Source organism: Cryptotermes secundus, unplaced genomic scaffold, assembly GCF_002891405.2.
Source record: "Cryptotermes secundus unplaced genomic scaffold, Csec_1.0 scaffold39, whole genome shotgun sequence".
Lineage (NCBI taxonomy): Eukaryota > Metazoa > Arthropoda > Insecta > Blattodea > Kalotermitidae > Cryptotermes > Cryptotermes secundus.
The window spans coordinates 712,105-727,230 of record NW_019723904.1 but is presented as its reverse complement, the minus strand read 5'-3'; the positions used below and the strand labels follow the sequence as shown (position 1 = coordinate 727,230).

Here is a 15,126-nt window from a genome sequence, read left to right as displayed (position 1 = left end):
TGCTGTAACTTTTTGACCTTTTTGAGACTGATGGTCATTCCAAATGGTAACTCTACTTTACAGCAAAGGAAGTGTGTATTCTTTGTGTTGGTATGTAAGATATACTTAATTAGAACTGTTTATATACATAACCATGCCAGTATGAATGCCAGTGTTTGTCTTTCTTTGTGATAATTGTTACTATGCCTGCATTTGTATAATGCTTTTAGTGTGTTACATGCATAAGTAATTTAAGTCTATTTATATTTCTAAGCTTCATAACCCTTCTGTGCTTTTCTTTCTTTTTTGACTAAGCTGCCAGAGATGGGGAGGAAAGACTGCCTGCAGGTAAACATGCTTTTGACTTATTTTCTGCTGCAGTGTACTTTTTTAATATTTTAAAATGTTCCATTTTATGTGTTCTGTATGGTTGTGAAACTTGGTCTTTGACATTAAAGGAGCAACATAGACTGAGGATGTGTGAGAACATAATGCTGAGGAGAGTATTTGGACCAAAAAGGGATGAGGTAACAGGAGCGTGGAGGAAAATATATAATGAGGAGCTTCATAACTTTCGCTCTTTGCCAAATATAATTAGAATGAGCAAGTCAAGGAATATGAGATGGGCAGGGCATGCAGTACAAAAGGGGGAGAAGATGAATGCACATAGGATATTGGTGGGAAAGCCAGAAGAGACCACTAGGAAGACTGTATTCTTTGACAGCTATAAGTAGAATGATCAGATCAAGGAGGATGAGATGAGCAGAGCATGAAGCACGAATGGGGGAGTGCATATAGGGTATTGGTGGGAAAGCCAAAAGGAAAGAAACTACTAGGAAGGCCAAGATGTATAAGTAAGTGGATAATATTAAAATTGATCTTAGAGAGATAGAATGAGGTGGTATGGGCTGGATTGATCTGGCCAGTGGAGGGCTTTTGTGAACATGGTACTGAACCTCCGGGTTCCTTAAAATTTCAGGAATTTTTTCATAGCTGCATAACTGGCAGCTTCTCAAAAATGGCTTATCTCCATGGAGTTAGTTAATTATTTGCTAGGTTGGTTAGTTAGTTAGTTCTATTTTATATGGCTCTGTAGATGTAGCTGCATAGCAGATTTTATTTTCAGCATGTCTTAACTTAAGGCTTTCATTACATGTGTTTCTTGCTTGTGTTTGTTAGTAAACTCTATGCTTTACTATCAAATTTCTTAATGGACCTACCAAAATCATGAGTTGTGTGAATAAGTTTTGAATGGCCAGTTATTTTTAGAATGTATGAAATCTGCAACAAAATGAATGCCTTTGGATGAATGCAGTGACTAGACATATTTACAATGGAAAGATTATATAAATTGGTGATCTGACTTCTTAAAAATGACACAGCCAGTGAGTAATTTCATTGTCCGGAAACTGCAAACATAACACCGGATATTAGCTTCATCACCATGTTACTCTTTTCCAAGAGGAGAGTTCTTTCACACAGCATTTGAAGACAGAACCTCACAAGCTTATTGACAGTAGATATTAAAAAAGCATTTCGACATATATACACTATACAGTATGAGTATCTCACAAGCCTAAAAACAATAGACTTAACAATGTATTTGAAGACTTTTTTACACTATGCAATATCTCACATTCCTAGGAACAAAAGACATCGCACAGCATTAGAAGACATATATACATCAGACAAAACCTCAGATATCTGGAATAATTATTTCATAAGTTTTCCTTGATTTACAAATTTTTTTAGGGAAAGTTGTGTTTTTGTTTTCCATTTTATTAAATTGTCCTACAAATTGATAATTTTCGTGGATTTTATAAAAAAAAATAAGGCGCTCTCCTCTCCAGATCTACACTTATTTCACTGCTTCACAGTCTTACAGTATGCGGCATATTACTCGGTGGAAATCTGAGACATAAAAGTGACGCTTACTGTCGAAATTCGTGACATCTCCCAAGAACCACTTGTTGCACTGTTCGTGTGTTTGCCTAGAAACATTAATTTTTCCTGCAGACTTTTATTTCTAGTTACAATTTCTGCTTTGTAACTAGAGTAGATGAATTTCAAGGAAAAGTAAATATTACCCAATTAAAATTTCTTCTGTAACATTTTAGTACCCAAACTGATTTTTTCTTGCATGCTTGATTACTGTGGCTGTACACGTTTTTCTTTCCGTATTATTTCAGAAGTGTTGTGAGGTGACTGTGCAGCTGAATCTTTTGAATAACAAAGTGTGCTTCTTCATCCTCCGTATGACTTGAGCAACTACAGCATTTGAAAGGACTAATTAAATTTAGGGCGTGGGACTTCCACAAGACCCTGACAGATTTTTCTTTTTCCTTGGCACTACAGCCCCAGTGGGCCTAGGCCTACCTCCATGAACTTCTCCGTTCACTTCGATTTTTCTAGATCTTACACATTCGGTAGGACTCCTTGGGCGGGTGATCAGCTCATCACAAGGCCTCTACCTGCACACAAACACAGAAAAACCCACACACACAAACTAAACATCCATGCCCTGAGTGGGATTCAAACCCACGATCCCGGTTTCCAAGCGAGCGAAGACAGTACATGCCTTAGACCGCTCAGCTACCGTGACCGGCCCCCTCACAGATTACCGGTATTAAATTTACGCTCCTCTTTGTTCTTGTCTAGCCAGCACACGTGTAGGAACTCTCTACAGGAAACCTACATTCACACTGATGCTCCTTCTGGTGGAATAGTTGGATGATCTGCTCAACCATATTGCTTATATAGTAGCAAGGATGTAGTGAAGGAAATTTCGGAAGAGGCATTTGTCAGGTTTCTGGTAAAACGTCATAAACCATAAGATACAAACTACTTGACTTTATCAAGGTAAACACCCAGAATGTCTTTAAATTTATACCACATGTAGGCCCAATGAAGGTAACTGTTGTAGCTTATGACCCGGTTGTTATTTTAAATTGACCCATTAGTTCCTATGAGCTTGATTTAAACATTGAAGCAGTGATATGGAACGTTGCAACCAAACAGTGTGCCGATAATCCGAAACTATGGTTATGCGTGTCTGCTGGACTGTGTGTGGGTTCGTCAGTTGTTAAGTTTCCCCAGTGACTGTTACATGCTAGGAACAGAGATGTGCACGCTTGAACCCTCAGTACTGATGGGTACCTCACTTCATATCACTAACACAAACCTTCATACCCCGTGGGTACTAGAAGCTGCATCCCCGGTGTTATTCAGTCGGACCTTGATTGATGTGCATACCGCGGTCTTATGCAACGCTTTCGCATACGTCTTCCGGCGAAGCGTTTCCTTTTACTTGATCCATGATGATGATGCAGCTGTTCGAGTTATTGGAATTCTGAACTTCAGTGCCACGTCAAACGTTACATGTTTTAGGCTAATCCTTCCTCCCATACAACCACTAAACTTAATTTAAACCTTGTTAGAATAAACACTTAAAGCACGGTCTAGTTAGATCCCATGTATGCCACCTACTGCAACATTAGAATGCTGTGCTTTTTCCCTATACTTTTTCTTACGTGTTTCTTACGAACCTTGCAGTAAACAGATTATTTCTTAGTATCGGTTTCGTCACCAAAATTGGTGTATAAGCTTTGTATATTATTTTACATGTTTAGGCATTTTAGGATCATCATAAGGTAAATTATTTACGTCCACCCTCTACTTTGCTGCTATTTTACCCTACACTGGCCAATGTTTATAACTGGGGGAGGTGATGAGTGTTATCTTTCGGTGTTAAATGTCAACGTACAAATTATGCAAAACACTAAAACATTGATATGCTATTTATAAATGAATTGTATGTGTCCGCAAGCGAACTATACCGACCGAATAACCGCCGCTTATCGGCGAAGTTAGTGCCAACTTTAGCGGATAGAGGGTATCGCGTGGTCAGCGTAACGAAACCCCACGGCCGTTAATTTCAGTTTTCTAGACTGCAGCCGCTACTTTTCCATTCAAATAGCTCCCCAATTATCGTGACGATGTTGAATGGACCCCGTTCCAGGCCCACTACTTCTCAGAAAATATGCTCGCGCCGGGAATCGAACCCGGGACTTCTGGAGATGTAGCCAGGAACTCTGACCACATGACCACAGAAGCACTCAAGTAATTCGCTTCTCCTCTTACAATATAATAGAACGCGGGACATCAACACCTCAGATGCCAGGTCTATCTGCCATTGAAGTGTGCATGAAATCAGTTCCAGTCTTACATTTCACAGGAAGTGTCCAATATTAGGTCATGTCCCAACCGGCATGGAATATTTTCCCGCCTGTTAACATGAGATTTCACTTTGTTTGATCATAAGATAACATAAGATATGTTATTGGTTGACTTCTGAACAAGTCGTTGGTCTCTTATGCATCTCAAATGTCCGTACAGATCGCTACATGTTTATTCGATGAAGAGATGGACGTGAAAGAAGGTTGGTTTCTGTGCTTAGCACGCCATGCCATGAATATTGTCACGTGGTATGAGTGACTGTAAGCGAGGTTTAGATTGGATATTTGATCTCTTGACCACTTACACACAAGACCAATAAGTACAAGCACTTACAGCGCCACCGCTAATTTACACAAATCACCACAGCACCCGCTAAGCAATTTCCACCCTGCTGTGTCTTCACCAGTAATTCCCTGGAAACGGCTTCTAACAGTGGAGATTCTTCAGCTTCACGCGCTCAAGACCCCTCTTCACAGACTCCCGTACAGGAACCCAATTGTCTTGAATAAGCACGGACCGAGTAGAAAACCCCGTTTCCAACAGTCCCTGTATTGTTGCTAGTCGACTCGTTGCTGCGGGAACGTGTTTGCCAAGCCGTTGCCTGGAAACGGTTCTAGCATATTTGCTCGTGGTACCCACTAGATAGTGGAATGGACAAGAGAGGTCATCTGAACATAGAGGAAAACATCGGTCTCTGTAGATGACGGAACCTCTGTCTTGCATTCCCTAGCTATTCACTTCTCTGACTGAGCTATTCACATCTCTTGAGTTAAGAAACAGATTTGGTCGAACCGTTTCGTGTTGTGTATGTGTAGAGAACCGCGGTGATGGAATTCTGAGTCGTTTTCACCCGTCTATACACATGGCACAGTAAAAGGTAAAATTTCCCCTAGGCTTAATTAATTGATCACCACGCCATGTAGAAGTATGGGGGAGTGGAGGTGTAGCTTCACCACTCCTAACCTCGGCACTAGATAGAGGTAAGTGGTCAGCTGCCCCCCCCCCTGTCGTTTTACATATGGGGGAACTTCCCCCTGTACCAATTATGTAGGGGGATGGGTGTGCCCCAAATTTGGTCAGGACGTTATGGAGAAGAGTAAGGTTCCTTAACATTACTGAGAATCGAACCCCGACTCGGTCGTCCGGCCTGTAGCCTAGCCGCCATGCCGACTGGGCTATTCCAGCTACATATACATCATGGTAGCTTTAGAAACTCAGACTGTCGTAATGTATAGTCGTTTCCATGGGTGTCAGATAGGCCCAACCGTAAAATACTGTAGCCTGAAATAAAAAATTTCAGTTCTGGACTAGAAATATTTCATAGCGTAGAACCCACGCGTTTTAGCCCTTTGAAGGGATTTTACGATTAAGTTAGACATCTTTCAGTCTTAAGTGTAAATTTATATGTGGTAGGAGGAAGTCCCTGCCAGTCACGGTAGCCGAGCGGTCTAAGGCATATACTGTCTTCGCTCGCTTGGAAACCGAGATCATGGGTTCGAATCCCACTCAGGGCATGGATGTTTAGTTTCTGTGTGTGCGTTTTTCTGTGTTTGTGTACAAGTAGAGGCCTTGCGATGAGCTGATCACCCGCCCAAGGAGTCCTACCGAATGTGTAAGATCTAGAAAAGCCGAAGTGAACGGAGAAGTTCATGGAGGTAGGCCTAGGCCCACTGGGGCTGTAGTGCCAAGGAAAAAAAAAAGGAAGTCCCTAGTGAATTAGACCATAGATGTCTTTATTTTCTGCTGCTTCTGTCCCGTTAGTGTAAAGAGGGATACACAGACATTAGTCAGAGTAAACATGGACCCTTTTCCTTCCCACATCCTTTTCCTCATAAAAGATTTTATTTATTCTGAACAGAGTTTCATGGCAAACAGAAGGTTACATGGACGCAGTGAAACCGGTGAGAAGGCCCTGTAATTACGAATTTTATAGCTTTGTGTAGTCCTATATAAACAATAGTTAAAGCTGAGAGCGAGATGCATGTAGCTGTCCTAGTGATGTTGGGGTAGTTTAATAAAGTTTTGTCCTATAGCTCGGATGAGGAATGTATGTGTTTATGATGAGCACGCTCTTCTGAGTTGTAACGCCGCACGCAATTCGGTAGAATTTCCCCAGGAACAAGCCAAACAAGAAGCTCGCTATGCTTGTCACCTGCTTGGCTTGTTCTTCGTCCCTGAACATGGAGGAGATACGATCCTCTGAAATGTGGGTAGACTTCTATCGAACTACACGGCGTCACAACCAACAAGTTCTTACTGTTCATAGTCATAGCTGTCAGAACGTCAAATGCAACATTTTGTCACTTATTTGGGGGTTTACGCGACTTGTTGACGGGTTTTGGATTGATGGCCGGATTTATCGCACACTAACACAACTATATGACACACTCTTGTCCGTCATCTTCGACTGCCGTCTCCAGAGACTCCCTCAGTTCTTCTCTTTACTGGCCTGAGACCATCGTTATACAGTCTCGGGGCGGCGCAGACAGAAAACACTCTTTCCTAAAACTTCTTATATTGTTATAGAGGCGTGTATACCTCGCCGTTGCATAGATTTGGCAGTTTTTCTATTGTTGCGTGTTCATTTCCGCAGGGACCTGTTTACCGAGTCGTTGCCTAGCAATGAGCTATTCCCACTTTCAGGCGTCATGTCAGAATACTTGTTCGTGGTGTAAGATGCTGACTATATAGGGCAGAGTGATATGATGATTAATGAATTGGGAAGAAAGTGAAGGGGTACGATGGTGGCCTAATCTGACCTAGTGTCTTGGCGTTTCCTGGGAGGATTAAAGTAAACCACCGAAAATTTCACTCATGATAGGCGGTCTTCGAGATCGAGATTTGACCCAGGAATTCCCGAATGTGAAGCAGAAGTGCCTGGTGTGAAGCCTTTAGGAACGGGGCCTATCAGAGCAGTCGTCGGAGGATAATATTAAAATGGATCTAAGAAATTCAGGTAAAGTGTCAACTGAAATGAATTAGCTCAGGACTAGATCCAATATAGACCTCTGATGTAAGGGATATACAAACATCGGTTTCTGAGTCAGCTTATAGATAGCAATAAAATTAATTGTCATCGTATTTCTTACACGAAACTTGCTGTACCACCACATTGTTTTCTTAATCCCATTTCAGTTTATTATTTCCGGCAGATGGATTGACACAAAACTCGATTCTGTCATTTCAATTCACTTTATATTGAGTACTGCCAATCTGGCAATACTGGGCAATTAACATGACACATTTTATGAAAATCTAAATATACTTTTATGATTTTACATTTTAGTGGATTCTTCCACCCTCAAAATGGAGACACGCTCCTCCGGAAAGTTTTTACTTACGTATCAAACCATGTAGTATCGCATTGCAGAAAGTCGTAAGGCTCTATCTACCGCCATGAATTTTCGTGGCCCTATGACACTGTTCAGTGCAGGGCCCCAGGATACTAAAAATTGTATTGGGTTGTGGGCGTGTGTTAGACGTTCTTTGTTTATTACAATAAATGAATATTGATTCTGTTGCACCTAAAAATCATAGGGGCCCTCCACTGTCTCATGATAGACAAGTTGCGTGCCCACTTCGCACGGGGCCCCATAAGCCGAGGGCCCCTAAGCCATGGCCTACTTAGCCTATGCCTTAATGTGTCCCTGCGCCAAGTGAATCTCAAAATGCATTTTAGTCCAAATACTTTAATGGCAGAAATCACTTATAAAATAAATGTAAGCGGGAGAACAGCCTTTGATATAAAAGCGTATCTCCAGACAATAGTGTAGAACCGTGTGGACTAGATTCATATGACTGAGGATAGAACCCAGTGGCGTGCTGTTGTGAACATGGCAATAAAACTTCGTTTCCATAGAAGCAGGATATTTCGTGACTAGGTGAGGGATTATTAGCTTCTTAAAGTCAGGACAAAGTCAGAAGGTACACAAGGCATACTCGTATATTACGAATTTGCAGGAAATACATGAGGTGAGACAAGTTACCCAAGTACAGCCTCGAAAACTTTACACTTACAACAGAAACTGTGAATAAGCCAACCACTCGTGATCATAATTAGTGTCAATATAAGTGTCGGAACTTTGTGGCTGTGTGCCCTAAATACGACACGAACATCGCCATGAATGAATTCTGACACTGCTCTCTTGTATATTAATCACTTAAGGATACGGTAAGATAGATTAGGCACGGGCTAGAGGACCGGGGTTCGGTTTGTGCACCCTTCCATACCGTCTGTGGGTTTCACTCAGCCTCCTGTCGAATGATTATAGTGCTGCTTCACCGGTAGCAATGCATGACGCTAAGAACGATATTAAAAATGAATCGAGCTATTCCTCCGCCCCAGACGGCTTCATAGTTGGGCCCTGAATTAGCCACAGAGCAAGATTTACTCTTATCTTCATGCTATGTGTGATGGTTGAATTTCAGAGAATGTCAGACATGTCTGCTTCTACAGGCTTTGCAAAACAGATCATGCTCATCTTACGTAGTGACAAAGCTCTAACATCTCGGCACGGACCACGTAGAAAACACCGTTCCTCTGTTACATGCTTATCCGTTGCCGCTAGAACGTGTTTACCGATCCGCGTCATAGCAGCGGCCGTATATTCTTGCTTGTTAAGAATATGCTGCCTAGAATGCCTAGAAACGAATGTGATTTCAGAGCCGTTTGCTAGCAACGGCTCTTTCTCTGGCCTCACAGTTCTTCCTTTGAATAAATATGCCACAATACGAACACGGCAGCCGTAAAAATGTTCTGCGTGGAAGGAACAAGAGCGCCATTTAGTAGAGTATCCTGATATTTCTACATGATAGTCGTGAAAATAAGTGATGTGGGCCGGATTCATCTGGCTCAGAATAGGGACAAGTGGAGGGCTCATGTGAACACGGTAATGAACCTTCGGGTTCCATTCTTGAGTAGCTGAGTGACTGGCGGCTTGCCATTTGAACGCCGCATGTAAATTATTGTACGTAGGTAGGAAAAAAAAAACATACTCTGCGTATGTACATACATACTCATACGTTCTATTAAGTATTTGCCGTATGTTAATCTAACGATTATAAATATGGCGATTGTGCGAAACTTTGCCTTGTTATCAATGAAATATAATGTAGATATGAATTCATAATTCCTCTTAACCTCATGATAAGGAGCCTGAATTGAAACCTTTTAAGAAAACTGGGCGTTACAAATTCTTCCCATAACTTATTACAAATAAATTGCTTTATGTTTATTAAATTTTTAGGTAATTCAGTAATGAAGCCTATCTTGGTACGGCCTATGGAATTGCCTTATATATAAGACGATTCTTGATTATAGACAGTTCTTGCTGAAAATAACTGGCAGGCCGTTATCAGGAACGTCATGTAACAATACATCATGATATACTTGGAGCCTGTATGGCCATTAGAGATTAGTGCAACATGATGATCCTCTCTTGAGGTAGCAAACAGTACGTTACACTTATGAAACTTTTAGTATGTACGTACCACAATATTAATATTGTAACATGTTGCGCGACTGAGAACCTCCCTCCACCCTCCTCTCCACGGTAACGTAGCGCTCCCCGCCACTCCCCTCCGCGGTGACGTCACGCGGTGACGTAACGCGCAACGCTAACGTAACCGTAATCAACGTCCTACTGTGACGTGGCACTCATTACGCCACAGGCAAGCACTGCAGCTATATAAGTGGATGCACAGTGCGTATCGATCAGTTCGAGTTCGAGTTCGAGTGCGGCTACCGCCGAAGACATTCCGAGTTATAAAGTAACAGCCAGCCGACTACAAGTTGGAGTATAGCAGCCGTCGCGGAAAGAAGATCCGGACGTGTGTGTAATTGTGTAATTGGGAGCGTGTGATACAGTGATACAAAGCTCCCCTACTGTCAACGTGTTACTACTGAAGATAGAGTGAACTGATTTGCGCATAGGGATATAAGTCGTGAAACCCCGCAACAGTGTCGACAGATTAATGCGATTAGGGTTATAAAGTGTGAAACCCCGCAACTGTGTGATAAGTAATTGTAGCCGTTATTTGTAGATCGTTAAATAAACCAATTAACCGTCTCTACGGCGTCTTCAGTAACCAGAAACACGTTACACTGGTGTCAGAAGTGGGATCAGTAACGTAAACACGTTACAATATGAAACTTCGTTAGCATTATTAATATTTTATTATCATTACCTTTCGAGGAAGAAGCTGTGGAGTGGCTTAGCTTTATGGGGTCATTAAGCGTGCCATCTGCAAGAGACTGTCATTGCGCTCACAATCATACCTCAGGGGACAGGATACATGACTGACAACACTCACCTCTTTGTAAGTTTCCTGATGTGTAATGGGCATTTAAGAAATTAACTGGTATACAAACTACATGGAGCTGAGCCCTACTTGAGAAGCCGCCAGTCGCTCAGCTACTCAAGAATTTCCCAATATTTTATGGAACCCGGTGGTACATTACCGTGTTCACAAGAGCCATCTACTTATCCCTGTCCTGGGCCAGATGAATCCACTCCATACCATCACATTCTGTGATTCTACGAGAAATGGAATTCTAGAATTATTCTATTTGTTTTACAACCACATACGGAATTGGAAACATTTGTCAATAGAAATAAGCAACATATTCGTTTTTCATAATATTCTTGAGGAAGAAGAAGAAGAAGATAAATTATGTAAAGTTTTGCTCATACATATCGTTCGATACTTTGGGGGGGGGGAGTTGTACCTCACTGGGTTTGTAGATATTAAACGTATTATTTACACATAACAATTGGTCTGTACGCACAACCGCTAAGGCAGGAATAACAACTTTCCCTTGCATTTCGCGAAATGTTCAAAGTAGGAGCTGTAAATGGATCACATTGATCTGTATTTTATGTTCTGAACCTCTCACCTGCATCTAGTGCAGAGGTCAACAATGATGGAGCTATACCTCCACTCCCCGACACGTTTTCGTGATTAATTAAGCACGGGGATAACTTTTCCTTTACCTTACCTCACCAACTTGTACAGCAGTGAGTCGGTATAGCTACAGTCATGTTCCGGATCTGTACTCCTATGCCAGATTTCGTTAATTAGGACGTGTAACCTACGGGTGGACTGCCAGACAGATGCAAGGTGAGGTAACTATCCCCCGACTGTTTTTGTGGGTTATCTCACGACGCTAGTTAGACTATGTAGCGTCGAATGAATGAATTGGAAAAGATCTGGAAGGAATTAGTAGTGGCCTACTCATTTTTTTTTCCTTGGCACTACAGCCCCAGTGGGTCTAGGCCTACCTCCATGAACTTCTCCGTTCACTTCGGTTTTTCTAGATCTTACACATTCGGTAGGACTCTTTGGACGGGTGATCAGCTCGTCGCATGGCCTCTACCTGTACACAAACACAGAAAAACGCACACACACACAAACTAAACATCCATGCCCTGAGTGGGATTCGAACCCACGATCCCGGTTTCCAAGCGAGCGAAGACAGTACATGCCTTAGACCGCTCGTACTCATTTACTGCCCAGAAATTTGCTTGGAGGAACTGGGAGTTTCACGAAAACTCTGAGGTAGGATAACGAGTGTCCCTGGCGAGATTCGAGCCGAGAACCTTCCGAATATGAGTCTAGGGTGTCGTCGCTACGTGAACATGTCTGGTGTCTCCTAATTACATATTTGTTAGAGTCATGCACATCATGCAAATGTGCTCCTTGAAATTAGGCAATTGTTTGTGTTCAGTTCAGATTCAATATCCGATGATAAGTTGAGCGTGACTACATACCGCGCGTTATCATACAACGCCATGTACGTGTATATGATATCACGTTAAAGTTAAATAATTCACGGGGACAGTTAACAGATGACCAGTCGACTTCAGACATCAATAATAAGATTACATTCATTATTTCAGAAACCATAACAAGTCCTTTACTAGTGAACTACGGTAACCTTTTGAGTATTGTTATTGGGCCCAGTTAATTGAGCCGGGAGAGCGTAGCCGATATAGCGACTGGCTACAGGCTGGAAGGCCGAGGGGTCGGAGTTCGGTTCCCGGTGGGGGCAAGAATTTTCTCAACGTCGTCCCGACCGTCTGTGGGGTCCAGCCAACCTCCTATCTAAGGGGTAAAGCAGCCGGTGCGATTTAGTTGGTGTGAAATGTTAATTATTTACTATCGCCTGATTGATAAGTTGCCCCAGTGAGTAATTACTACGCCCATGGTGGCATATGATGAAGTGGGCGTTTGGCTTCAGGCTCCATCTGCTCATGGTTGAGGTTCTGGAAAATGAGACAATAGAAGTCGACTTTCTCGGGTTGGATGTTACGTCAGGTCTGTGGAAGTAAGAGTTCAGGTGAGGCTCACCCCATGTACTCCTTGGCAAGTTGAATAAATTAAAAATAGGCCTACATAAGCGTACAATTTATTATTAGTAGTAGTACTGCTTTTTTATTTTATTATTTATTTATCATGTATTACGTTGTTTGTCAAAGACCACTGATGTTGGCAAACACTTGTGGAGACCTCCCACATTCTAACACACAGCTTCGCCTGTCTAACTGGCACGCACGTGCGGACGTCCTGAATTACTTGCTTTCTTACTTACTTACTTGCGTCAGTAGACACATCGCTGTGAAAGATGGACTATCCTGACTGCTTTCGTGATTTTCATCAGTACTTCCTGAAGCTAAGTTACATTCCCTCTTCATGATTCCCAGCTTACTCATAACTACTGTGTCATCTTTCATTCAACCTTAGAAAATTTGCTCAGCTTCCAAATATTTTTCTTTAAACCTTTATAGGACAACGCCGATTAGATAATATTTTAAAATTCTTCACGTCCATTAGAGTTAATAGCGTTTAGAAGGAAAATTCTGCATATTCTGAGACTCAAATAAGCCTAGACCACGAGGAAGTGAAGTGTTATTGAAGTTAAAGCGAGTGGTACACGTACAGAGAGTGCAATAAAACCAAGTCTGCCGAGTACTGTGTGTCTCAACGTGACTGTCACTGTTTGCTTCAGCCCCGAACGCACCGGCCATAATTCCCGAGGAGTGTAGCGCAGAGAACAACAGTGTCACCGTGGCATGGCAACCCCCACCCACATCTTACGTCGAAGGATACGTGCTGGAGCTGGATAATGGCAGTGGTGGAGAATTCAGGGTAAGCAAAAGTTTTAACCTATTCGGGTGGTGGTGGTTGCATTCCTGTGAAATGTGTAAATGGAAGACGTTTCTCCATAGACACTTGTTAGAAAATGAGGTTAAGTTTCAATTGTAAATTTGGTGATTTTCCTATGTTTATCCTTATGAAAGTGAAGTAACCTAATGTGATAAGGATCTTAGAGAAATAGGATTAGATGGCACGAACTGAATTAATCTGGTTCGGGATAGGGACCAGTGGCGGGCTCTTGTGAAGACGGTAATTAACCTTCGGGTTCCATCAGTTGTTGGGAAGTTCTTCAGTAGCTGAACAACGAGTGCCTTCTCAAGCAGTACTCAGTTCCATGGAGTTAACTGATTACTTATTCAGTTAGTTACTTATGGTTGGAGAAAACGTTGAATTTATTAACCCTTTCAAGGTTAAGTTTGTCTATAATATGGATTTCAGCGTACTATAAAGTGGAAATCTTACGAGGAGTTCGAAGTTGGGAGTGTAGTTCCCGATTAGAACGCCAAGGAGAATAGTTCACTATGAAGGGATCAGATCCACTTCATTTGTCGAAAGTTACGAGTATATGCTGTAGTGCCTACGAGATAGTGAAATCTTTTAAGAGTATGTGTTTGGTGCGATATCTCTGCCGTGTCACGAGAAAGACAGCTAAGTCAGTAGTTGGTGAAAATGAAATGGATACATCGCAAATTCTCCTTAATAAGTGTTGTTTCTCCCAACCGACATGTTATTATTTTACATTTTACAAAAATATTACCACATCGAAAGTTGTATATTTTTCGAAAACACTTGCCATATTTTAGGATACTGTATTACGTACCGTTAGTGTCATTCCCACATCACAAGTTCTCGCGCCCGCCATGTTGTTATTGATGGTTTTAGAAAATGGTGACTTCCAGTGGCATAACGCCCATACCAAGTATGTGAAAATCGATGGCTCAAAATCTGATGTCGGGGACAACACACATAAACAGCATGGCGGTCTCATATGGCTCTTTTCCTAATTTAAGGAAGGAATGGCTGATCACAATGGCCGCATGGTCTAAGACACGTACTGTCTTCTACCACTCGAACATTAAGATCTTGCGTTCGAATCCCACTCGTGCCATGGGTGCATATCTGCACTCTTTTTCTGTCTATGTGATACTTTCTCTGTTGAGGCCTTGTGATGGACAGATCCTCTATCCAAGGAATCCTACCTAGTGTTTGTAAGAGTCATAATTTCACATATTAATTCTGAACAGGCCAAAGGGCCTAATTCGTGAAGGAAAAAGAAGACGGAGAAGAAGAAGAAGAAATGGTTTAGTCTAAATATGGAATGAGTATTTCTCGGAGAAATGGGTCGATATTTGAATACATTTAATTGAATATAGGTCATAAGCTTTGCTTTTGCTTTGAAGACATTTAAATTATATGAATGATCGGCCGAGAATTAAGTTGCCTTTCCCCAAGTGCAAATCGAAAATATTTTTAGTGGATAATTCTACACTTCATGGATATTAATACAAGCTGAAACATTAGTTCATATATATATATATATATATATATATTCATATAAAATAAGAGGCAGTAACAGTATTTTAATGGATAAAATTACTCTTCGTTAAAATTTTATTAAGACCTTTCCATCTTACTTACTCATGGAGCTGAGCCCTTCTTGAGGAGCCGCCAATTCTGCAGCTACTCAAGAATTTCCCAGCATTTTATGGAACCCGAAGGTCCATCACCGTGTTCACAAGAGCCCTCCACTGGTCC

At 41.7% G+C, this 15,126-nt stretch overlaps 1 protein-coding gene across 3 annotated transcripts in view; it reads left to right on the top strand.

Moving 5' to 3' along the window:
• The window catches only part of LOC111861915 (E3 ubiquitin-protein ligase TRIM9), a 422,827-nt gene that overhangs the window by 380,600 nt on the left and 27,101 nt on the right, over positions 1–15,126 (top strand). For 2 of the 3 annotated variants that reach the window (XM_023846877.2, XM_033750502.1), the window contains exons 5-6: positions 295–327; positions 13,223–13,362. In XM_023846877.2, coding sequence (XP_023702645.1) covers positions 295–327; positions 13,223–13,362 — 173 coding nt within the window. The remainder of the gene's footprint in view (positions 1–294; positions 328–13,222; positions 13,363–15,126) is intronic. The other variant, XM_023846878.2, reaches the window with a different exon arrangement.